Below are 26896 nucleotides of genomic sequence, written 5' to 3'. Positions count from 1 at the left end.
GGGCAAGAAGATCCCATAGCTTCTTTTTGCCTGTGGCTATGAGGCAGGATGTTAGCGGCATCTCACACTGATAGCAAAACAAATGCTTCTGCTACTGAAGAACAGTTCTCATCAAACTAATCCGTTCTAGTGAGGAGCAGAGATTCCAGTGTTTCAGTCAGGCAATCCTAGAGGTATCTGCGATATATATTCAAACTCAGCTCTCAGAAGAAACTCGCAAGTGAAAGTGTTGGTATGGCTAGACCAAAATTTGTGAACTGTTGTTTTTTCAGGGCTTCAATCAGCTCCTTGGTGCTCTGCACTGAGGCATATGTCTGTAAGGATGTATCTTACCAGGCTGAACTTTGAGTTCTGTACCCTTACAGTAACTGTGGTTCATCTCAGTGTCTCTATACCTACTGCAGGACCCACCTTCCTTCTTCATGTTGTGGATTCTGATTACACCCAGATTTTGTATGTAGAGAAAAACTGATTTTGAAGTCATGTGGTACCTGGAGTTTTGAAAACCTGGAAGGAGATATTTCTAACTTAACAAAAAAAGAAAGGCGGGGAGGGAGTTGCAGGCAAACAAATTCACCTGAGGTGCCTGTAACCAACAGCGGTGGTGTTTACGTTCAACAGAACTTGAACCAACAACATTAGGATAAATGTTCCTTTTACAGGGTTTCTTATTTAAGTAATGTTTAACTGAAAAGGTGTAGGCAGTTTGCAGTGTTCTGCTGCTATTTTATTATTATTAAATGTGTTTTGTTGCATTTTTTTAAATTATTTTAGGTTACCTGTGGCCCATACCTGCTTCAACCAGCTTTGCCTTCCTCCTTACAAGAACAAGAAGGAACTGAAGCAAAAGCTGATCATTGGAATTTCAAATGCAGAGGGTTTTGGTCTAGAATAAAATTAAATACTTCAAGAACAGCATTTTTATGTAGCATTCACACTCTTCTAATTGTGCCTTTAAGCTTTGTGTTGTTATGTCTCTTGATACTGTGCCAGTCTTACCCAACTTAGTTATTTTTTTTAATTAAATATGAAGTGTATGTTTTTTCCTGAATGGCAATACATTTACTGCTTGCTTTGTCACAGAAAGTAGCTTTCTTCGTACAAAAAGCTAGTCTATTTGATAAACGAAACCCAACTAAGACAATTTCTAAGTTATAGTTTGTTTCTGTTTTTTCTTAATTGCACTTTATCATTAATCATAATTCCTTTACACCGCAGGTATCCCACTGGGAGATAATATACGGAATATTTCTTTATTAGCTAATCCCAGTGGTAGAATGTTTTCAATTAACATTGATAATAGAAAAAAAAAAACCATACAGCATGTAGCCATATTTTTCACACAGGCAAATAGGAATTTTAGTCTTTATAAAATGTATGCAGTTTTAATATTCTGGTTTTCCTTCTCAATGAAACAGGCTGTCTAAGAAGCATGTAAATAACTGCCTGTGAACAAATAGGGTTTTGATAGTGCCATTTAGTGCTAAAAATTTATTTTTTATGAATAAGAGGTTTTAGATGTTCTATATTCAGCTTTTACACTTGACTGTACAAGGGTGTTAAAAGGTACTTTTTTCAGCTTGAGGGGATTCAAGTTCAAACTACAGGTATTAAGCAACTTGTATGTTCATTCTTTGAGAGCAAACTAACCAGATCTACTGTAGCGTTATAGTAAACAAAACTAGATATTTAAAATAAATTCCATATATGGTGATTTATTTCAGGAAAAGAATTAAATTCACAACACAGGGAAAACTGATATAGTGTATCATGCTATCAGTTTTTTCAGCAACTTTGTTGAAAGTCTTGAGTAAGCTGTGACAAAAGTGAATACAATAACATTTCAGAAGAATGTTGAAGCTTTCATTAACTTGAAGGCCAGCATTTAAAGACAATGTTTTGTGGGTTTCACTGCACAAACTACACAAAAAGAATTCTTGGTATGCCTGCTCTGAGTTAGTAAATTAGGAGCTGGGAAAGAAACTGGTTCGAAAATGCAGATGTAATTATAAGTCTGGGTTTTATTCATTAAATGGAAAGAATTTATCAGCATGCAGTATAGTATTTTTTTAATATGAATAGCTACTGTGTGTTCTATAGATTTTTCTTTCAGCTGAATGAGGCCCAGATCATTCAAGACACTTTGGCATCTAATTTGTCAGCTTTCCCTGCTGACTTCTGCTGGGGCAAGGATGCTTAAATATCTTGTAGTGTCTGTACTCACTTATTTGCAATAAGAGTAAAATATTATATTATTCTTGTTTTCCCTCTCTGTATTATTTACATACAACCAACAGATTTACACATGATGAAGAAATTAATCTGCCCAATCCGTAGTTTCAAACCAGTTGTGGATTTTCTTCAATAGCTAAGTGTAAATTTTATATTATTCTATTTCCTAGAGAAGGTACTGGTGATTTTACTGTTTTATTAAAGCAGAGATAAATAGTGAGATATTTTAAAATATTTGGCACTGTATTCATTTTGCTCTCCTTGAAACCAGTAATAAGATTTCCATTTACTTCAGCCTGGAACAAAACTAGGTTAGCACGGAGAGTGCTAAAAGCAGCACTTCAAACTTGTGCATTTTACATTGTTTCTCCCAAATGGAGATTTTTTAAAATAAATTTTAATTGACAGGATTCCAGATGTTAAGAAATAAATGAAACTTTCACCATTGCACTGAATGAACTAGATAGTTTCAAGCAACATTAAATTTCTAACAGCTGAATGTGGATGTAGTAAGAAATCTGGAAACAAACGCCTCCCCCCTTTCCCCACTCTGTAGAATTGGATTTGTGGAAGGTTGGCTTATGAATAAATAGCTATACAGTTTATCTGAAAACATGGCAAAGTAGCCAAAAATATTTTTTTATGGCTTAAGCCCACTTTTAATAACTATTTATCTATTATTGTTAAAATAAAAGCTTTATCTTCTTATTTTCACTGAATTGCACTTTGCCTTGGGTTTAGTTCTATTTATTGAAGCTTTTTTGATTTACTGTGTAATATTACCTCAGAATTCTAAAAAGGCTATTGTATTTGCATCAGTTTTTAAATAAGATTGTCATTCAATGACATTTTATATATTTCCTGATGTTGATAAATTAAATAGTAAATTTTGTATTTGTTAAATGAAAGCATTGCACTGTATTTATTAAATAAGCCTCTGATTATTTTAAAACTTTTCCTGAATGATGTTTTGTTGTTCTTTTGTCTTGCCCTGTAATCCAGCAAATCTTTTTTTTATCTCCATCATTGTTTTGTACCGTACAAAAGAAATCTGGTTTGTATAAACTTGTTCATTACTAAGTATCTATTTTTATGTATTAAAATTGTGCAGTCATTAAATCAAATATTTCAATTTCTGGCCTTACTTGTTTAATTTCAGATTTCTAAAATTGATTGTAATGGGTTTAAAGATATGATCAACCTATCTGCTTTTGTCTTATTTTTCTTTTGAAAAGTTTTCTTTACAGTAACAGTTTTGCTAAAATATTGCATGGCTCACTGAAAAAGAAACTGAGTTTCAACTACCGGACATACACCCAGAAGTATATTCCATATTTATAGTCAAAACTACAGATGTTCCAGTGCATACCATGGTGTAACAATGCTGTAAAATAGCATGGATCCTCAACCAAATTTTCCTGATTTATTTATTTTTTTTTTTATTTCCTCAGTTGCAAGATTACTTTGAGGTACAAGGAGAGACAAAGCCAAGCTGTTGTATGTTTTGTCTTTTTCTGACTAATTTTAACACTAAAATCGGGAGGGGCAGGTAACAAGTACATCATGCTTTCTCATGGACACAGGTCCTGATCAGAGGACTAATGTCTGACTGGATTCAAACTTACTTCTTGTCTCCTTTGTACCACTCAAGTTACCTACAGATGGCAGCAAAGATGAGGATTGAAACCACTCAATTAGATGTCAGACCTTAATCTTAACCAGCAGTAGATATTGTAAGTAGAAATAATGAAGAAAAAAATTATAAATGTGTAACAAATAATATCAGAGTCACAAAATCAGCAAATATAAATTGGCTGCTAGCAAATGGATATGGAGAAGGGAGAAGCAGTTGCTTCTGTCTAGCATTGGGTTTTGAAAATGTCTTCTCTGTCCATGAAGAGTTCCCTAATGTGTTACTGGGATCAATGAAAGACTCTGCCAAAGTCTCAAAGAGAGGACATAGATTGTTACTGATCTCTGAACAGTCGATAGCCTCAACACTGATATTCAGAAAGAGGTTAGGAAACCTAGCTTGCTTGTCCTGTTCCAACTAGGGATCAGATGGCTGGTGCAGGGGCTTAATACTGAAATGCAGTATTTCCTTTCGATATTTGGCCAAAAGTGCTGATGTCCTTCTCTGTAGTTGTAGTTGGTGATGGGTACTGGTTGACTTGCTCCAAAAGTAAATGCTATATCTGTTGTTATTTTTCATAGCTGTGGTACTTAATGTTCTTTCAGAATCCTTCCCTGAAAAAACTGAAATATCTTAAAGGTCCCTCAAAGCCTCTGTTTTCGTGTCCTGACTGGCAGACTGTAAGAGCCTGTGTTTTTCCTTCTAGAGCACCTATTTCTCTTCCAAGAAAATTTCTTTTTTGTTTGGGTCAAGTAATTTTCCATTCTATTTGGATTTTTTTTTTCTTCTTCAGGATCTGTGCTGTTGTATGTGGTGTTGAAGTTCCTTGGACTTTTAAAGATTCATAGTGTCTAGGAAAATAATAATGGGATGGCTTGGACTGCCACAGCTGTTTCACTTGTGTTAGAAATGTTCTAATTCATAGTCAGGTGGGTTTTGTTGTTAAATTAATGAGCAAAAATGGGCCCCCAGAGATCTGCACCTTCCAAATTGTTAATTAAATTCTTATTAAAGACTTTAAACCCCAATGGCTTTCTGTAAAATGTAACAGGGGAACAGATATGGCAAGGGTTATTATAGTTTGATATAGTTAGTGCGTTCATAACTGTAGAATGGATATTTGATTAAAAAATAACTTATTCTACAAACTACATTTAGGAATGAGGCCCAGGAAGATGGAGAGGTTTTGTCTCTGAGGATCTGGTAGAGTAATTGCTCATTAAACTCCGGAAGGGTGGGAGAAGTTCATGTAAGTTGGGCAGCACCTAACATAAGTTCACTTCCGGACTCTTCTGCGGTACTAATGTTAAATAATACCTATATGTGTAAGAATAGGATATATACATTAATGGTTTTGTTGTGTGTTTCAGGAGTTTTATGTTCTACCACATCAAGGCTTCAGTTACCATTTTTCTTTTTGGCATCAATTTTTATGATTTGATATTTGTTGTGAGTGATGAATAGACTTCTTACTTTCTTATGCAATATTTTCTTCCCATGAGAGTTGTCCTAGATTATGTAGATGGTCAGGTTTAATTTATGGGCTTCCTGTTTATATGGTGCTTTAACTCTATCGCATGCTTTCATATTAACCAAGAGAAATGCATCTGTTCTCACAGTCCTTAGTATCTTTACGCTAGCATCTCTGGCTGCTACCACACTATGGATAGTAACAATCCAGCCTTCGCTGGTCTCCATAGGCGTTAACAGAACAGAACTATTTGTAAGTACATGTAAGTTATTCAAACCATCTTGTCAATGAGTGAGTTTACTCGATGTACATGCAATCTCTTTGCTCTAGTGGAGAGCTAGAATATTCATTTATTTGGCTATTCATTTTGTAGCGGTAGCAATACTGTGGAGGGCAGGAACTGTGTTTTGTCCCCTGGAAAATCAATCCAGCTGGATATAAAGTAGCCAAAGCGCCGTCATTTTGAAAACAGTGTGGTTTAAATTCGAACATGTGGGTCTTGGTTTTGGGTTGTCTTCTAGTGATTTTATGTAACCTCACACACCTTATTTTCAAGGACTGTGGTGGCAGCATGTATACTGCTTGGGAGTTTTAATAGTTGGCCTTCATTAGTAGGAAGGAATACGCAGATGGGCCAGTAACATGCCACAGTGAGCAGAGAAGGCACTTAATTTTGTCATCTCACTCATCGACTTTACAGGGGCATCTTTTCCCAGATCTTTCTGGATTACAAGATGGAGGAGTATCCTGCTCAGATTTTAAAATACATGTTCTGTGATACTAAATGCGTCATATTCATTCTTAAACATTTCACTTCATCAATAGAAAATTTAATTAATCATGGCAGATAAATGTGACCTATGTAAAACAGAGATGAGCACAGGAAAAATTTGGTTAGTAGTAGAAGAGAAAAATCTACTTTCTTATACAGTAGTTCTATAGAATTGCTTCTGAGTTGCAGAAATCTAATTTTATTCCCTTAACTGATGAGGTTTAATTTTTCTAATGATTAATATCTTAGAGAGTTTAAGAACTGAAATTATTTTTCTTTAATTCAATCACCATGTTAGGTAAAGCTAAAACTTGAGTAAACTGTAATATTTTCCCATGTGCACTGCTGTATAGTGCTTACTGCATTGTCTAATTGTACTGAAATCAATAAAATGTTCTGCATCACTTTTCTTTTGGAATTCCAACTTATGTGGCAATTTTTAAGTGAAAGAAAAGCTTTCCCGAGCATTGAAAGCACTTGGTATTCATTCAAAGTAAAGCTTTTAAAGTAGCATACCTTTGTTCCTGTTGCATATAAACAACCTCATTGCATTTTGGTTTGGGTGGTTTTGTTTTAGGATTCAGAATCTATTCGATATCATACTTCTGCATATTGATTGAAATGCATTAAGCTATTATCTCAAATGGCACGTTCTGGAAGGTGAAAACTCTCTTTCCAGTAGCCTGTGCTACTGGAGGTTACTGTAAATCTGTGAAAAGGATTCCAAATTAATAATTTCTTACTTTGCTCTGTGAGTTGCCAGATAGGGGCTGAAATCTCCTGGGGTATTACAGCCAAGCTGTGTTTGAATTACCTAGGGGATGTTTGCTTTCATCCTGTTGATCATCTCCTAGCCTGTGCTTGCCCAGTTTCTACTGGTGATGGGTTTCACAGGCTTACAGATTTTTTAAAAAATGTATTTCTTACACTGCAATATTCAGTACCCATGAATTCTTCCTTTCAAGAAGTGAACTCAATTTCTTCAGTAGCCTATGATGTTGGCCAAGAACTCACAGGTACAGAACTAAAATCTCAATGAAATTAGTTTAGGAAAATAAACCTGGGTCTTCTATACTTGATTTTAAGAGTTAAACATCATCCTATAACCAAAGCTGTTCAGGCAGCATCAACTCAGCTATGCTGAGAGCTGTGTCTTCTGTTCCTCCTTCCCTGTTTTTTTGCATAAACTACTGTAGGCATGTAACCAAAATGTGAGAGATGCAATAGGAGTAAGTTTTTATATTAAAGTCATAGTGTTGGAATTTCTTGAGCTCTGCTTGATTTCCTGTCCCCATGTGCTAGCTGTAGTTGCGTGTGGCTTTCATTTGTAACTGTTTGCAATGGGTGCGCTGCAGTTGTGACTCTGAAGGTGTAATTGCTTGCGTCATTTTTCATATCATTAGTTGTTCAAAAGAAAACATGAACTTCCTGGGTTTCCCTTCCTTGTCTCCAGGGCACCAAGTGATGCATCAAAGCTGTTACATTTTATGGTGCAAAGGTATTCTCAGTTTATCTTTTGCCCTTGAATTTATTCTCAATTTATTTGTTGCTGACTTTATTAGTAGAGCTTTTTAATTATATGTGACATAAGCATAGATGCTATGCTTAATCATGCATTCAGTTAGCACTTTCATACTGGTAGGTGTACTGTGAAGAAGAAATTACTACTTTCATGCAGCACAACCAATCCCTGGCTAATTTCTCCTGTCATCACTTATAGCAACAATCTGCATTCTTTGCATAGTGATGCTGCCTTTCACTACGTTCAAGATCTACTGTCATTCATAATAAAACAGATATGTAATTGTAGAGTGATAAAGAAATGGAAGCTTTCACTTTGAATTTCCCTACATTAGGAAATCATCCCTTAGGCTATTTGTGACAAATTTTTTCTCTCCTTTTTTTTGACTAGACCTCAGGTTTTATTTTGTATGTTCTCAAGACATAGGGTAGCTTATTTAACAGACATTTTAGAACGGAGTTGTCACTTACACAGATGAATTATTTGGCTAGCTCTCTTGTCAGTCCTTATCCTAGCTACATGCAATGTCAATCCTCTGTTTGCAGCACATTTTCATAAAGTGATTCTAATATTAATGAAGAACACATAGTTAAAGCTGCTGAGAAAGGATAATGAGTTGTGTGTCTAGGGTGCAACTTGTAAATGTGTCTTTGCCTCTTCAAAAAAAAAAAAAAAAGGACTGGTTAAAAACAATGGTTCACGGTGGTGGCAGGGGAAGCGCACAGTGGCTGTGCTTCATCTCTCATTTCTGAGGAGCTACACGGAGGCTACCTATTGAAGACAACCTGTCTGGGAGAAAAATCCCTGTGGGATAACACTACGAGTTTCAGATCAGCCACTGGAATTTGATCTCCTCTTCCTTTTTCTTGCGATTAGCTTGTTATTTGAATTACCTTGGGGATGTTTGCTTTTTTTCCTGTTGGTCTTGTCATAGCCCGTGCTTACCTGATTTCTACTAGTGATGGGCTTCGCATGCTTTCAGATTGTCAGAATTCAGATTTAAATTGAGATCTCCACTTACGAGATTAGAACGAAGCCAAGACTTGTCTTGGCCCATGTGAAATCCCGCCCTATTTGACGATATTTAGAAAGCTAAAGAGTTAACAGCATCTATCTCAAGTCTGTCTAGATGGACCCATTTTTAACCAAGCCTGATTGCAACGCTGCTGGGAGATGTTGTGTTTGCTCAGCTAGAGCCACGGACCGCTGCCGCAGCAGGGGCGGCCGGCTGGGGCTTGGCGAGCACGCTTCCTCCTCGCAGGGCCGTGCCAGGGCCGAGCAAGCCGGCTGCAGCCCTTCGCTTCAGCTCTCTAAATGCTTCTCAGTTCTTCACTTTGGAGTCGTTGCCACTTGTTAATGTCGGCCAGTCAATGAAGGCTAGATCCCAGCTGAAGCTCACTGAATATCTTGCCTCTGTATTCAGTGGTTAATTTCCCAACCTTGTTCAAATGGGTTTTGCTAGAAATTGATAAGTGGAGGTGAGCAAAGTAATTTGAAATGTAGGTTTACTACCAAATTGATAGGATTAGTAGGTCATTTCTTTTGAAGAAAATAATTATGGAAAAAAAAAAATCCATCTACCTTTTTTAGGTTTCACTTGTTCATGCTTTTTAGTATGTGGACATACAGCTGTCCTGAGAATGCTGTAAATGCAAACTCCTGATAGGCTAAATTTCTGCAATTAGCATTCTTTAATTAGGTGCATGTAGGTATCTCTGCGATGACTTCACTCAGCTGGCACCCCAGTGTCTTTTCAGCTCAGGGGTCAAAGGAGAAAACCAAGAAGCAGGAGATTCTTGTGTTTTGGACGGATCAGACACTACTACCAAGTTGTCAGCCAGGTGGTTGGTGACTTTTTTTTTAAGCTTTTTAAATCAAGACAGTTTTGGAATTAGTAGGGCCAATTGTAGGGCCAGTAGGGCCAGTAGGGCCAATTGTTCTCTGGGTACCCAGCCCCCTGAGTCGGAAGATCGGGACGGGGACCAGAATGGAGCCCCCATAATCCCCCAAGGGATTATGCCCCCAAGCCCCCAAGGGATCGAGTGCACCCTCAGTAAGTTTGCAGATGACACCAAGTTGTGCGGGAGCGTTGATCTGCTTGAGGGTAGGAAGGCTCTACAGAGGGACCTGGACAGGCTGGATCGATGGGCCGAGGTCAATTGTATGGGGTTCAACAAGGCCAAGTGCAAGGTCCTGCACTTGGGCCACAGCAACCCCATGCAACGCTACAGGCTTGGGGAAGAGTGGCTGGAAAGCTGCCTGGCAGAGAAGGACCTGGGGCTGTTGGTCGACAGCCGCCTGAATATGAGCCAGCAGTGTGCCCAGGTGGCCAAGAAAGCCAATGGCATCCTGGCTTGTATCAGGAGTAGTGTGGCCAGCAGGACTAGGGAAGTGACCGTGCCCCTGTACTCGTCACTGGTGAGGCCGCACCTCGAATCCTGTGTTCAGTTTTGGGCCCCCCACTACAAGAGAGACATTGAGGTGCTGGAGCGTGTGCAGAGAAGGGCAACGAAGCTGGTGAAGGGTCTGGAGCAGAAGTCTGATGAGGAGCGGCTGAGGGAACTGGGGTTGTTTAGCCTGGAGAAAAGGAGGCTGAGGGGAGACCTTATTGCTCTCTACAACTACCTGAAAGGAGGTTGTAGAGAGGTGGGGGTCGGTCTCTTCTCCCAAATAACAAGTGATAGGACAAGAGGAAATGGCCTCAAGTTGCGCCAGGGGAGGTTTAGACTGGATATTAGGAAATTTTACTTCACTGAAAGGGTTATGAAGCACTGGAACAGGCTGCCCAGGGAAGTGGTTGAGTCGCCATCCCTGGAGGTATTTAAAGGACGTTTGGATGAGGTGCTTAGGGACATGGTATAGTGGTGGTCTTGGTAGTGTTAGGTTTACGGTTGGACTTGATGATCTTAAAGGTCTTTTCCAACCTATATGATTCTGTGTGATTCTGTATGCTGGGCATTATATGTCCACTACATCTTGTAAAACTCAGTAACAGCCTTTCCAGTCTCCCTCAACTACTTTTTTAGCATAGGCGGATTGTGAAGAGAGAACCACAGAAAATACTGAACCACACATTGGCAACTTGTATATAATGAAAAAAGTTTATTTATTTTTGCGTATTGAAGGGTGGGGTTTTTTGGATTTTTTTTGTTTTGGTGGTTTTATTGGTGGGGTTCCCAGACTGCCCACAAGCAGAGCAAAGGATGGCTTTGGCTGAAGGAATTAAAAAACAAGAGGTAACTGTAGGGCAATGTTCTAGTTTGTAACTACTCCCTACCTTCAGTATTACATCTAACCAGTAGTGTAAGTGCTTATTTCACTAATGACTTAGTTTTGTAGCAAATGTGTCTGATTTTTGCAGCAAGATAAATTTTCTGATGGTGTAGTGGTGGTCTTGGTGGTGTTAGGTTTACGGTTGGACTCAATGATCTTAAAGAAATTCTTAGAGAAGTCTTCGAGAAATTACCTTTGATAACTAGAGCATCCATAACATACAGCTACAGGGTCTTGCATACTTACAGCTATTCAAACCTATAGCAATCTTTCCTTGTGCCTTCAGAACCTACCTGAGGTTTTGTTTGATCCAAAATTGCTGATAAAATTTAATGGCTAATTTCAGCTCATGAGCTTTGCAGGGAGAAATATTCGATTTACAAAGTGAGGGAGGCGTCATGCCTTTCCAGCCTTTCCATTCAACACTCAGGTGGTCAGAGCATTTAATGGCGATGGGGGGAACTGGCACTCAAGTCTTCTGAGGGCAGGATTTGAACTTGTGTTGCCCGTAGCCCATGGGCTCCTGAATCTGTGGTTTGCATCAGGCAGAGGGAGCCTGGCCCTCTCGTACCCGAGGTGAGCACCCTGCGTCGGTCAGAGGGAGCCGTGTTCTCCCACCATCGTGAACGCTGTACGAGCTCTAGCTTTTAACTTCTGTGGTTGCTCTTGTTAAACATCTGCAACTGGAATAAAAGCTTCGTTTCTGATTCAGTATGAACCAGGGCCTTCTGCTTCCTCACCTCAGGAAAATAAAATAGCCCTCACTGCACTTTTATCTTGATTTGAGCTCAGTCTTTGTTTTCTGAAAATGTTTAGCTTGGTGGCTAAACCAAAATATTAATCGTACTGGGGAGTTGTGCCTGGAACCCTTCCTCCTGCTCGCAAGGCAGGCGTGAGCTAAGAGGAGGACGGACGGGACTGGGAATGGGAAAGCATTCTGCAAAGTGTGGTAAGTCTCGTAACTAAAGTATCATCATTCTTCATGTCTCAGGATGAAATTTTCCTGAGCAATGTGCTAAAATAACAAGCCAGAAAGACCGTACTGGCTGAAAATACAGAGAATACTGTGAAAGCCATCGTGGTAAATTGTTCAGTTATTACATAGCACTAACTTCTTTTTTTTATTATCGAACTCAGAAGACGACATGTTTTATTGTAATATCAACACTATATTTTTGGGGCTGTATTTAGCTGTTCATATAACATCATAAACCTTCGAACAAGGCCTCGCCTGGCCTCTGAACCATCGAAGGGATTCTTTTCTCTGGGGAAACTGCCTTCTCTCTGCGGAGGACTGGTGTAGAGCCAGGCTTTGAGCGGGATAGCCGCTAAGTGGAGCAGGCAGGGAACCTCTGGGTCCCGGACTCGATTGCCCTTCACATCAGATGTGGGGTTTATTTCCTGGTGCCAGTTTATTTGCAAACATTTTCTTGTGTGAGAGCAAGAGACCTTATCACCAATTCTTACTGCTACTTTTCAATATTCCAGTCCACATCCCGCACTGCGTATAGTAATTCTGTGTGAACAAGTGCAATTTAAGGCATCCTAAAATTTCTGCTTCTATAGCATATGGAGAGATTTGTAAATGTAATTTTTTAGTGGGTGTTTGCAGAAGCCCTACCAGCCAATGGATGCTTATAAATGCTTTCTAGGCCATTTCTTCTGCAAAACTCTGTTCTGGATTAGAGATAATTAAAGAAAGAAGTTTAATTGTTCAGTTTGGTGTGGGTTTTTTGCAGATTTTGTTAGTAGAAAAACCTTTGCACTTCAAATGCTGGAGCAGAGCATGCCTATGGCATTTTGAAATTATTTTCTTCACAGAAGAACAGAGCATTTTGCACAAAATCATATAAAGGATTGAACCCAACCTGGGTTTCCTGACTTCTGGTTCTCTGTTCTACTTATTAGCTGTTTTTTTCATGTAGATAAATGAAATATAGACAGTTTTGAAGAATATTGAGTTGAAAAATATGCATTTGGAGTCTCCATGAAACTTTGAATTTTTAACATGCTTTCTAAGCTAAAAATAATCCATTTTGATTATAAAGCTTCAAGCAGTTTTGCAGAGATAGGTGTTGAGAACACTGTGTCATTTGCATTATGAAACATATCGTGTTAAAGTCTTTATTCAAGCCCATGAAAACACTTACTGATTTCAGCAGGCTTTGGATGAATCCCATACTTGCCAACTTGTAAAAATGCTGTCAATATAGAACTCAAGTTTTGACTGTAGAAATTTCAGTTTGACGACCTGATTGGCAAAGACTTTAATACAATTATTTATACGCTCACTAGTTTACAAAATATGTTCCCCAAACTTAACAACTTGATCATTCATTCTTTCCTTATTTATGAAAATCACAACTTTGTGTACAGAACTGCAATCTGCACAATGAACAGGCATTTTTTAAGCTTTAATTTCTAATATTTTCCCCTCTTATCAAGCTTGGATGTTTTGTGAGTGTTTACACCCAAAGCATAGAGCACGCCAGAAACACATAAAGCTGTTATCCCCTCTGAATGTTCCTAAATTGCCTTATTAAGTTATTTCGTAGATACCTTTGAAATACAAATACCCTCAGTTTTAATTGAGGAGGTGTTTGTTTGCAGGTATCAGAAGGTAAATAGCGTTCCTGTAGGTTTTCCCCCCTGCCTTGAAGTACTACTACACCGAATATTATGCGTCTTTTTCAAGGGACTTCTCATTCTTTAATGAAATTATTTTTGTCAAGACAAGTAAAATAGATTGAAATGCTCTTATAACTCTCCAGTCTGAGGGGAGGGATCATAACCAGCTTCAGGAACACTGTGGTTCTGAATATACTAAGGAGAAAAATCATCAAAACAGAATAAAGAAAAACAGCATGAGCAATTGTGTGCCTGTTTCCTATGGGTATTTATGCAGCGTGTATTTAAACTTTTTTACATACATCCTATTCAGTAAGAATTAATAGTACCATAAATTAGCTGCTCCAGTTCTATGCTTGGGCTCAATTGTGCCCGATCACTTTCTGCTATAATTCCCCTAGCTCCAGATGAAATTCTGCCCGAGGTGAGTTTGACCATTTCCTAACGTGAACTCTGTCTGCACCGCTGTCTTCTGTGCAATTACCCTGAGGATGCGGCTGCCGCAGAGTGTACAGACCCAGTCACTAACCTGCAGGCAATAACTTCCATACCAATGCTGTCTTCCAAAACTGTTGGCTGCCTTTGAATGTTTAAAGTTCTGAATGATCAGGCTGAATTAATCAAGTAAATCAATGTCCAGAATGTGTAACCTTTGCAGTTTCTGCAGGTCTGTATTGGCACCTCAACGTGGGCTTGTATAACTCGTCACCTTCCTCAAAATCATATTTTGTAAATACTTCTAATACAAAAAAACCCCGACTTCTTCTCCAGTCCAGTTTGTTTTTATTTATTCTGAAATAGTTATTTTTTTGTCCACTAATCACTTAGTCTGTTGCTCTTTTTCCCTCTTTTTTAATAGGAGATGAGGTGTTTGCCAGTTGTCCTCTAAACTCGCTGAAGAACTTTGACTCTGTCCAAGGCAAGCAACGCTGTTGATAGGTTGACATGGAGTTCATGTGGGGAGCTTGCTCAGGTCATGCACATTGTCAGCACCAAAAGCTGTGATTCACAGCATTAGCAGAAGGAGCTATTGAAAAGCTTGGGGCGGATTGTTTAACAAGCAGAGCCATCCTCCATCCTAAAGGTGTGAGTTCATGCTGGGCAAGAATCCGCCCCAAGCTTTTATCTCCACATTAAATCCTCATTCTAATCTGAAGGAGTATTTGCTCAGAAGACTATTGACAGTTAAGATGGGGGGGGGATTCTGTGCTTAAAAACTCCTGAAAGGATTTCATCTACAGAAACATATGCAGTCTTGCATTATAACTTTTTAAATCGCTGTTAAATGCTTTCTTTTCCATTATCTAAGACCAATTCACCGCCTAATTACCTCACCTTTTAAGTATAATGAATGCATTCTTGAAACACAGTAGAGGTTCCACTTAATGTTGGGATTTGGGCATTATGGACATCGGACTGCTTACAGTACCCCTGGTATCTCTGGCACCCACTATATAAAGATGGGTCCGGGGGCTCTGCCTCCTCTGGCCCCGCAGGTGGTCTGGTCCCTCAGCAGGGCTTTCTCCTGGCAGCGGGCTGCACCTTCGGTCCCCGTCCCACGGCTCGCTCCCTTGGCAGCGCTGCTGCACTCCTCGAGTCGGCTGGCAACAGTCTGCAGGGGAAGGGACAGAGGTGACCCACTGCCGCTGCTCCAGGACACGGCCAAAGCCTGTCTGTGAGCTGGACTGGATTTGCAGCTGGAGGAACCAGCTCTTGTGCCCAGGCTATCAGCCTGCCCTCCCGGTAACAACTCGGCAACAAGGCTGTGCGAGTAGCGCGCTAGCGTGACTTGGCAATCACCGGGCACGCTTCAGGCAAATGAAGACGCTATTCCAGCCTTTTTGTGAAGCCCCTTTCCAATATTCTCACTGTCACGGCTTATTGCAGATGCTTCTCTTAAAGGCTAGCACGACAGCTTGCAAAGAGACAGGGAATGAAGTGAAACAAACCAGATTTTGTGTTTTTACCTAAAATTTCTTACTCTGTGAATTTAGATTCACATTAGGCCTTGGCTCTGACAGCAACTACTCCTGAGCCTCCCATGAGCAAAGCGTATTTGGCTGAGCCCGCTCACCAGGGTTCGCACGCTTTTGTTCTTGCAGCAGCAGGGCTTCCTGAGCAAGCACAGACAAACGAGGAGGAAAATGGCAGACAAGGTAAAATACCCTTTTCTTTCCCTGTGTGTTCCCAAGTCCTGTGTCGTTACCAGCTCCGTAAGACCACGAGTGATCACAGGATTCAGAAGAATACAAAAGCCAACTCCTCTATCAGGTGCCAGGAAAAAAAAAAAACCAAATGGAAATGGCTAATCTGCCACGTCAGCCACAGCACATCGCAGCAGCCTGCTCGTCCCTCTGTTGCCAATTTACCGCTGAAGAGCAAAGCGTCAGCATCTTGAGCAGCCTATGGCAAGAGGCAGCATTTCATGCAGATCGTAAGGTCTTGGATATAGCAGTAACTACACGAGGATTTCATTAGCAAGGCCTGTCCTGTTTCCCTAAGGCTGGTCATCGTAGCAGACTTGCTAATAAATCTGACCTGAAAGCTATGTATCTGATGCTAAATTATCCTTTCCTAAGCCCTTTTCCAATCTCCACAAACTTTCTGCAAAACCCAGATGGGGATCTAACCACTGTTCTGCTTTTTCAAGCTTGCTTCTGGATTAGTATTACAAAAATCAAATAGGAAGGTGATGAAAATACATCTTCCTGGCAGGGTACCTGCTCTGGGGGAAAGTCAGTTAATGCGGAGATTAAATTCAAAACTGATACATGCATGATAAGTCTGGATAATACAATTTGCAATATGATACCATACTTTAGACTCAGGCTCTGATACCTTTTGTGTGTCTGCCTTCTCTGGGAGAGGAGTCTCTTGTGCACCACTTGAGATGCCAAAGTTCTTCTTTCCAGCAACCACACGCTGTACGTGGCTACAACCAATGCTGGTAAAGCATCTATTTCTTTAAAACCCACCTAGTAGGCTATTAAATTCACTGATATTTTTCACTGACAGTTGGTTATTAATGTCTTTAATTCTTCCACTGTAGCTGGCTTTTATATGAATAAAGATACAAATCTAGCTCTGAATTTAACTCATTTCATGCTATGAGCAAAAAATAAGTTTGTAGGAACTTAGTATGACAACGTGCATTCACATTACATGACATATCAGGTATGCCAGTATTCTGGAAAAAAAGTGTTTTAAGGTGTATTTAATGGGCAAACATCTAAAGATACAAAGGTAATAAACTTTGCCATCTTACAAATGCACTGCAGTGAAGTACTTCAAGGTAGCAAAAGAATATGTTTCGTAGAACTGTTCAATTATAAGAATAATAGTGAACTTTGTTAAAGGTGAACTCTCCTTCATTCAAGTATGAAATTGCTGATTTGCAGACGGAAGTAATTTCCCTGGCATTCTTTATGTAAGGTCCAAATGATAATTTAATGCTTTATAACTGGACTTTTCAGGCTTGCTGCAGAACTCTCTAGCAGAAATACAGGTCTGGATGAAAAGAACAAGTAATAATTCTTGACAAAATTCTGCGGACTTCTTATTATAATTTCTATGGGACTCTGTTTCTATAAAATTCTGGCTTCTTTTTTGTATTCTGTGAGACTTTTCCATAAAGTAATTACAGTTTTTAAGCTTCTTTTGATTTTTTCCTGTTCTTTTTTTCTGTTCACAGGCATACATACACCTTGGAGAGTAAGTGCAAGCGATTTGATGGGAAATGAAGGGGGTTTGTAATGAAGGCACTGGCCTGAAGCTCCGGAGATCTGGACTCGGCAGCTGGCTCTGTACCAGGGCTTTGGTGCGACCTAGAGCAGGCAGCAGCTGGCACCCAGGCACAGCCGTGCGGACGTGGGCAGCAGACGGGACACGCTGGACCTGGAGCGTGGCTCTGGGCCGGGCTTGGTGGCTCCCCGCTACCTCTCCCTGCTAGCTGGAGCTGCAGCAGCAGCAGCCCACCCGGGCCCGGGGACACTGAGCTGCGCCTGGCGGGACCGCAGCTGCTGCTAACCCAGGTTTAGGCGGCCTCACCAGCATCCCACTGCCCTGCCCCAGCTCCTGGCCAGCTGCTGAGCAGACCCGCAGCTCCTCGTGCAGGTGTCACCCCCAGCACCCGCAGACCCCACACAGCAGCACCCACCCGCCCTCAGTAGAGCGTAGGGGCCCCTTTAGCTCTGTGCCTTCCCCAGGGATTCATCCCAACCACAGCAATATTCCAGTCACTCCCCCATAGCCTTTCCCAAAGCTCCAACGATGCTCTTCTCATCTCAAAGCCCATCTCGTTGCAGCTCCCAGGTAACTCCTGCAGATAACGCCTGCGTAAATGGAAGCAGCCACAGATCTCTGTCTAATAAGGTAAACACGATTATTTTACTTTTGGGTTTAGTACGGCCAACTCATTCCCGGAGCTACGTAGTTTGTGTGTGACATTACTTTTGTAAACATCAGTATGCTTCGTTGTCTCTCTGTTTTGAAAGCAAATAGCCTTTACCTGGGAATTATGGTATGTTGTCAATTTTCTCAAATGAGGCTGCAACAAGATCAGAAATTATTGACCCTACAGTAAATCAGTTAATCTCCCTAGGCTTCAGTTTCCCCATATGAAAAAGTGAGAGCAATGCAGGGTTTTAGTAAAAGCTCTGGATACGGAAGGACACCAGACAGCAGAGAACTGCAGAAGGTGCCCTGTTGCTTGCTGAGTAGTCAGGTAACCTCACCAGAATTAACCTTCCTCAGAAACATTACCTCTGGATGCAAATTATTATTTGGTTTAAGAATGTATATGTATCTGAAAGGAATGTTAGTACACTGAGTAGAATGAAGATAATTCTGGACTTAGAACAAACATAGCTGAGCTTTCAGCTGGGGTGAGACTGTCTTGATGCCAGAATAAACACACTCTAGTTTTTCTTTGGCCTTCCTTTGGAAACACTAGCTGCGCACACATAGCTGCCAACTTCTGTTGGCTGAGTTGACACGCTTCTTACAAATACAGATTTAACTCGGACAGTGATTACAATAGACTTTCTTTGCCTTTGTATGGTTGTTTCATATTCCTCTGCATCTAGCTCAGCCTGCTCCCAATTATGTCTTCACAGATTAAGAAGCAATTGTGTTTCTGGGCATCCTTTGCAATTTCTTAAAATAGTGTGGCACTGATGCTTTTATGCTTAAGGGGTGCTAAACCCACGACCTCTAGTCAGTTGTTGAAACCCGACAGCGTCAATAAAGAATGATGCTGAATAAGTATGAGAGCAGCCCCCTTTTCACCCCTGAGAAATATGTTGTTCTTGATCATTCTCTCCTAAGATTGATCCATATTCAGCTTCTTAAAAAGTGTTCTTAAATAAGCAGCAGACTGTGTTTACAGATGGAATAATTCTTTGTCCATATCTTCACCATATTTAAGCAGAAGGGTGTTCGTATTCCCCAAAGAAAGAGTTTTCTCCAGGACATAGCCTATTAGCATTGCTTTAGCAGAACAAGTCTGGAAGCTGGAACACACATCTCTGTGCTACTGACTTCTCTCTTTACCCAGGACAAACAGATGTGCAAAATAGCACGTGACTATTAAGCCCTATGCAACGATTCTCGATGACACTTGATTTCCACTCTCTGCAATGACAAGTACCACTAAACGTTGCTTTTTTTTCTCCAGGGTTAGGACTGTCAGAAGTTCAGTGGTTACCCCCTCCTTGGCAGATGCAATAGATGGAAGGGGAGGTGCAGTCAATCAAAGAGGCAACAAAAACAGGTGAGAAAAAGTATTGGGAAATGCTAATATAATGTAAGCAGTACCAGTATTTGTCACAGGCGTATTCTGCTTGCAATAATAGATTGTTACTTTCTCCATCCTGATAATATCAGTGTGTTCCCAGCCCAGTGTCCATGAAAAGACTCTTTTCAGTTTACTTAAAATGAATGCAAACCAGGGTAACACAAGGAAGACACGTATCATTACATACTATGCGTATTTGTCCGGCGTGTGTTAGATTGTCTTTTTTATCAGTTCTAAAGACTGCAGTGCTTTCAAAAATTTCTTTTTGTGGTATTTTCCTATTTCAGGTATATTTTACACAATATTATCTAAGCTGAAGTCCATTGAAAACCTGGATGCATTCTTGAAACTCACAATCAATCACCTTTAAAATCCAAGACAAATTAGTCGGGAAGTAAGAGCAAAATAATACATTGGCCAAAGTAAAGAATTTAAATCCTCTGAATTGGAAACGCTTCCTTCCATGGCAAGCACTACCTTGCCCTCTTTTATTTTAGACATCAGTACAGGCAAGTACATAGTTTGTGTAGCAAGAACGGGCAGCCAATCTCTCTATATTTGATGGTGGTTTTCTGCTATAAACCAGCGTTATCTCAGGAGACTGTTTTGTTTCTTCATGGGAAGCTTTGCGGAGGCCAAATAGGATAATGTCCTGAGTCTGCAAGAGTCAGCATAGTAATACCACAGATTTCCAGACAGCCTCAACCTTTGTTATTCCTGGGTCAAAGCAAAGTGCTGGGGTGCCAGAAGTGTTGCTCTCATTCCTTTTTACCAAGTTGCCTTTTGTCTGCCACCACTTCCTTACCACAACAGCCCTTCTTTCTCTTCAACAACAACCGGTAAGGTGCGGTCAAGTTTGCACTGTCTGGCATCCCCCTTGCTGCAGCCCCGGCACTGCTGCTGGGATCATTAACGCCACTGAAACTCCCTCTTGGTAGTCACAAAATTCCCTAAAGAGGGTTTAACAGAACCAGAAAACAATGCTGGCAAAGGCAGCAAAGGGCAGGCAGGGTTGGGGACGTTCAGGGAAGAAAATCCTGAAGCTGCTTCAAAAGGGGAAAGCTGTGGCCAGGGAAGAGTCCAGCTCCTGGGGCAGCCCCTGCTTAACAGGAGCTCATCTGGACTTTCTGTGCTGGCAATTTGTACCAGATTTCTGTGCTTTCCATACCCTGAGTGACTAGGCGAAAGGCAAGAGAGACACCATGAACCAGACGTGATGCGCGAGAAGGTTGGCTCAGCCCAGAATCAGGCTTATCCGCCTGCTGAAAGCAAGGAGGTTTTGATACCACAGGTATGGCACAGGTACTCCCAGCTGGCTTTTCTTTGCCTGAAATGGCTGAACATTTGCCCTAGCTCTGTCTCTTCCTTTCTTTCAGCAATATCCATTTACCTCACATTAAAGTATACAAAATAGCTCGTTTAGCTAACATAAACCTTATCAAGATGTTATCTTTTCAACACAGTCAACTAATCCCAGTCAGAGCTACATCAGTCCACTACTGGAGTAAGACATAGTAATTTCTAGCCACACCAATTATGCAGAATGAGGATTATGGCCACTGAAACAAAAACACCTCATACAGTTTTCTTATTCCTAACACTTCAGGAAGAATCAGGTAAGGCGTTTGCTCTTGGATGGCAAACAGCTGCCTGTGTTCACTTAACCGGGAGGACGAACAGCTCTGATCAAACTCAGAGTCAACAGAGACATTCTGACTGGCATCCTTCAAAATTCAGGTGTGCATCGACGGGCTGCATTTGGAAGAGCCATATCACTCTTAGCTTCTGTGTTTTGTGTCGCGGTGGTGCCTGTGTCCGAGTTCATATCACAGCTGTGTACCTCTGGGATATAAATATTCCTTGGCAAAACGTAAGTGAAAACTTACTATGTAGCGTAACTGCCCGGGGTTGGCTTCGGTTCCCGAGTTGGTGGATGAGACCTGTGTGGTTGCATCACGTGAACGGGGCTGTATGCAACACCAGGCAGCACTTCTGCTGTTTGCAGCTGAGTCTGTGTTTTCTGTACCCAGAAAGTGCATCTATTTGTTCACGTACCAGCTTTCTAGAAAACTCAGGCCACCTGACCTCGTGGTTCTTAGCAAAATAACTTTAATATATCAGCTGTGAGGATTATATATTTTCCTACCTTTGCTATGAATGTTTTAAACAACATGAACACATTTGTGCTAAACAAAATCTGTCCTTTTTTTACGGTTCTTTGAGATTGGAAAAACTAAACAGATTCTTGTGGGACTGAAATGACAATAGGACTGCCCATCAGTTAATGAGTCCCAGGATATTTCCATATTTAATAGCTAGTAGGCATGAAGATAGAATGGAAGCTACTTTGATTTCATTTTTGGCAATATTGCCTTTAAAGAAGTTTAAATACTTGGTTAGAGGCCAATTGAAATGCTTGCTCGGGGAGGCAGGAGAGGAAGGGAAGACCTCTAGTTCATGACATGGTTTTAGTTCGTTAAACTGCAGAGTGTTTACATTTTTGTTTGACAAATGTAGAAACAGTCCATCCCTTTCAGCTGAAAGTGGCATCTGGGAAAGTGTGTTGAAATACAAAAAGCCCAGAGCAAAGGAATGGCTTATTAAGCTGCAGCAGGGTTGTCCCGCATGTTTCTGGAAGACATTAGCGGGAGAATGTGTTCTAAACTATATTAAGAAAAAGAAGCAGCTCACATTTCATAAGCGTTTCATGTTGTTCGTATATGGCACACGATTTTGTCAAGAGTTGTATTTCTCCCATAACCAGAAAAGTCATCTCTGCTTTCTGCTGCAGTAACCTAATTGCTGCAGTAAATTAATGCTGCAGTAAATTGCTGCAGTAAATTAATGCTGCAGAGGCCACAACAAAGGCTTATGGCTTTATTATTATTTCCTCACATGCCTACATTAGTTGTTTAACTTTCATATCACAAAATCCAAGTTTACACGTGCTGCCGAACAGGGCAGATGGAACTGAAGCACTACGCATGTGCTGACACGCTCTGGCGGTTAGGGACCATTTTACTGAAAGCAGAGATTCTTCAGTCTGCTGGAAGTTTGCTTCGTGGCATCTCCAACACTGAGCAGAGGCTGAAATTCACTGCAGGGCTTCAGAGATCCCTGTAACATTTTGGTGATGCCTAGGGGCCCTGCACCTGAGCTAGAGGCGGGGGTTCACCCTTTCAGTCCTGGGAATGAAGTCAGCACTTAATTATCATAAAAAGAAACAGAGAGTTGAACCTGTGATACTCATACTTCAGCCTCTAAAAACGTAGAAAAGCTATCCACTGCTGGCTGTCTTTTGAATTAATGATAACTGGATTTAAATGTGATAAGACTTCACTAATAGGATAGCAGGAGAAATCTGTGTCATACACAAGGTATATAGATGGGGTGAATACCAATGTTAACACTGGCAACAAGTAACCTCTTAAAATATTGGCATTAAAGAGAAACTGTCAGGGGGTTCCACTTTTTGAAAGGACAATCTCAGGTGGTGTTTTTGAAAAAACAAAGCACAGACCAGTGGTGACATGCTTCGGGGTTATCCAAGGTGGGCCAGGGATGGGGAGGAAGCATGCAGGGCTTCAGCAGCACACAGCAAAACTGCCAAGTGCCAGGACTCCTTTTCCTGAAGCAGGAGGAGCAGCCTTCAGAAGTTTAGGAAATCCTGCTGCAAATGAAGGGAAATGGTTGTCCTGGGCTTCCAGACGAAACCTTCTTAAATCTGTGCACTGGCACAAACTACACTGAAGAAAATGGACCGAAAAGATGTACCTAGTGTTTCCCTTCACCTTCCCAGCTGCAAAGCAAGGTACGTACAGTGCGTGTTCAGGCTCCCATTTGACAAAGTACTATCTAAACCAGACGTTTAAAGCTCAGCGTGGACTAAAATTCTCTATTGCATAGTTGTAGCTGTCTACATCTGGGCTCTGTGGTACTTTCAGCATAAGCTGCATACCTAAAAAATGGTACTATTATATTGAGGAAGGAAGGAGAAAAAGGGGGAATGAGAATACCAATGCCTTTGCTTCCCAGCTCCAGCAAGCAAATCTAACTATTTTTGCAAAAAAACTTCATCGCTCTAAATTCATCATAAGAGAGCTGAAGCAGAAGTCTAAAAGACTGATTTGGCAGCAAATGCAGACTAAATGAGAGAACGTTCTGCTTTTGATTGCTCAGTCCCATCCTGAGGTCTCCAAATTAGCCCATCAGACAGTTATTAATTAACATTGCACTAGAGTAAGTATCTTTATTTAGTAAAACATAAAAAGGGCTTGGGCAACCCCCATTTTAGGTCAACAATCTAGGCTTACCATTAGGGTAAACTTTTTGCTAAAATTCTGTGGGTTTGGTTGGTGGTTGTTTTTTTTTCACTTGAAAGGTGCTCAAAGAGGACAGCAATGTTTAGCGAATCGCATCCAAGAGCTGTTTCACCATGCTCAAGGCAGACGTTATCAAGAAGGACCATTTGTACTGGCAGTCCTTCAAAGGTTGCCCCCTAACCATGCTCAAATCAGGTTAGGCCCACAGAGAACTCCTACTTTATTTTGGGCATGGCTTCAAAGTCTGCAGCCACACAAGTTAGAAGACGACTGTTAAATTTTAACTGGCATTATTTCTGCTCTGTTGAACTCTGGTAACCTGTGATTGGTAAATACATATTTTTAGGCTTCTGCATGTTAGTAAACACATGGAGGCTGATCAAGAAAGGTCTGCTCCCCTGGGTTTTGAATGCAGCTTTTTTAGTAAAAAATTGGAATGGTTTCATCTTTAATGGATTGTAAGAATTTTTTCTCCATTGCTAGCTAAGCATTATGCTGGTGCATTTTAGAAAATCCGCAAATTTTAAAAGTTAGCAATGTCTTCTACTTTCTTTTCTTTTCTTCTATTTGCCCATAAGTGGGAGGAATGAAAAATGAAAAAAAAAATAATATTCTTTTTCACAAGTTGTGAACTGCTCTCTTAACTCTGTGTTGGGCAGGTGACCCGCTGTTTGGCAGCCTGAGAAGTTGGTACAGACCTCTGCCAGTCATCGGACTCAGATTTAAAAGAAGAAACGGTGGTGCTTGCTTGTTTGCAGTTCTTTTACAAAATTAACTTTGTGGGTGAATCACATAAACAAAGCACTAGTCCCCGCAAATAATGTTGGCATTTAATTTACCCTCACTGGGTAACTTTGCTTATGCGAGAGAGTGAGTGGTACCCTTTCTGCACTCTCACGCCAGGGTTTCTGCAGCCTCCCCAGTTACTTTTGCTTGGGGGCTGGGCAGTCTGGGGGTGGGGAAGAGGGGATCTGAGACTTTCATTGCAATTGTAACAGTGAGAAATGTTCTTTATATTCCTCTTTTTGTGTGTGTGTGATATTTTTGCTTCGTTTTCTGTTAATGAAAGTTGAGTGAAAGGTTGAGGGGGAGGCTGGTAGGATGCGTTGGTCATTTCCGAGCCCTGATTCTTGCAGATTCAAAGGTCTAATCCAGGGTGCTCCAAAGCATTAGCAATGCAGAGGTTTGCTTCTGTGGGGAGGTGGATCTGCCATGCAGTCCCATCTGGGGGCAGGTCTCTGGCCACGTCGATTAGGGTGGAAGGCTGGAATCACGTACATTACAAACATCATCTTCCCCATCTCTAGAAAGCAATAACGTACCAGAGGGAACAAGTGCTTTTTTATTTTTTTCACGTGAGGGAGACCTCAGCTCAAGTCTAAAATTTTGCTTATAGGGAAAAAAGGTCAAACATACTTGATGGTTTTAGCCAACTTAGTTTTACTTCTTTTCTGTTTGGAAAGATTTAGCACGTATTTAACATGGCTCAGTAAAGCTGGGAATCCTCTTTCCCTGATATCTCCAGTCTTCCTCCCTGAGCAGCAATTTTCCAAAACACATCACTTTGGCCTGTCGCTGAACATTAGTTATTCTAAAAATGTCCTCTTTGTGTCTAAAGGGATTTGGTCCGGCTGCCTGACAGAAGGCTGTGAAAAACAGCCCCCAGCTCCCCTCGGTCTGCCGCGTGCCAGTGTGGAGCCCAGGCTGTCACCACCCAGGTACCCCACGGAAGATGCTGACAAGCTGCACCACCTTCGCTTCTGAAAATTGCCAGAGGCGAGGGGAGGGCTGGGAAGGATATTCTGCTTTTCATAGAAGCAGGATGCGCAGCAAACTGGGTGCCGTAACCTGGATGTTTGCAGCACGCTATACGTGGCCAAAGAGGCCGCATAGACCTAATCGATGTACAATCTACAAAATCAGTATTTGAACCGAAGCAGGCCTCTTAAGGCACTCCGTTCATGTGCAACATGCTGCGTACGCTGACTGCTGTCCCGGTGACGCAGCGAACTAGAAAATGCGCTGCTCAGATGCACATGCCCTCGTGTTTCAAGTTAGCTTAAAATTCCAAAGATCCTTGTAAACTTCAGTTCTGTGCCCATGACAGCTGATCATCCTCTGTAGTCAGAAGGAGGTGGGCACATTTTCCATAAATTTACAAGTATTACTGAAGTTTGGCATCATTTTTACAGCTGTACTTTAGGAGATTTCTTCATTCTTAAAAACTTTTCAAAACCACAGCCTAAAAGGTGTACCAATACTTTTTTCCTTGTGAAAACCAATATTGCAGGGCACCCCAGGGAGAAATATGGGTTGTACAGGGCTCTCTTGTGCTATATTTTCTTTTTCAGAGGTATTTTTATTTCTTCAAAGACACATTTATGGAGTTAAAAAAATACATCAGCTGGTCTTCTTACTGTAGGTTTTTCCTACATGGTGACAATGTTATGCAAAAAATATCTTTTGTATTTTTTCAGTTTTCTGAGGCCAAAAGAATGTAATGAGAATCATGAGCTAAAAGATGCACCGGGATACTTAAGTTCACTGGAACATAGGCCCCTTTCAGCAATGTGCTTTTATAAAGTATAAGAACATACTTTATATAGAATAGACCATTAATAAAAAGACCATTATTAAAAGGAATCCAATAAAAACATATTACAGCTTAGACCAGAGATTTTACTGAATTAGTTCCTAGTTGAATAAAATGGTGGTGTTTAGAATAATGTCTTATTTGATTTCAAAATTGGCGTTGATGGAGTATCCACCATAGTCCTTAGCAAATTGCTCTAGGAAGTCAGATGGTCAAAATTATGCAGTTTACTTAAACCATTTGGTATCGGCTCCTAGTTCTTGAATCATGTCACGTGGGGAAGTTTCTGGTCCTTCTATTCTCATATCTGCCATCTCCTGTAGGTACTGACAAGCCGCAGTCAACTTCTCACAGAATCACAGAGAGGGGGATGTTGGCAGGGACCTCTGGAGGTCATCTTGTCCAAACCCCCTGCTCAAAGCAGGGCCACCTAGAGCCGGTTGCCCAGGGCTCTGTCCAGTCCAGCTTTGACTATCTCCAAGGATGGAGACTCCAAAACCTCTCTGGGCAACCTGTTCCAGCGTTCAATTACCCCACAGTGAAAAAGTTTTTTCTTATGTTTAAGGGGAATTTCCTGTGTTTCAGGTTTTGCCCATTGCCTCTTGTCCTGTCACAGTCCTGTCACTGCAGAGAAGAGTCTGGCTCATTCTTCTTTA

At 41.0% G+C, this 26896-nt stretch overlaps 1 protein-coding gene across 3 annotated transcripts in view; it reads left to right on the top strand.

The window, feature by feature from the left end:
* The window catches only part of HECTD2 (HECT domain E3 ubiquitin protein ligase 2), a 41384-nt gene extending 38047 nt beyond the window's left edge, over positions 1-3337 (top strand). For all 3 annotated transcript variants that reach the window (XM_075504850.1, XM_075504849.1, XM_075504851.1), the window contains one exon: positions 775-3337. In XM_075504850.1, the coding sequence (XP_075360965.1) occupies positions 775-895 (121 nt within the window). In that variant the 3' untranslated portion in view covers positions 896-3337. The remainder of the gene's footprint in view (positions 1-774) is intronic.
* The last annotated feature ends 23559 nt before the right edge of the window (positions 3338-26896 follow it).

Source organism: Mycteria americana, chromosome 6, assembly GCF_035582795.1.
Source record: "Mycteria americana isolate JAX WOST 10 ecotype Jacksonville Zoo and Gardens chromosome 6, USCA_MyAme_1.0, whole genome shotgun sequence".
Lineage (NCBI taxonomy): Eukaryota > Metazoa > Chordata > Aves > Ciconiiformes > Ciconiidae > Mycteria > Mycteria americana.
Note: the sequence above shows the minus strand (reverse complement) of the source record. Positions and strands in the feature narration are given on the sequence as shown.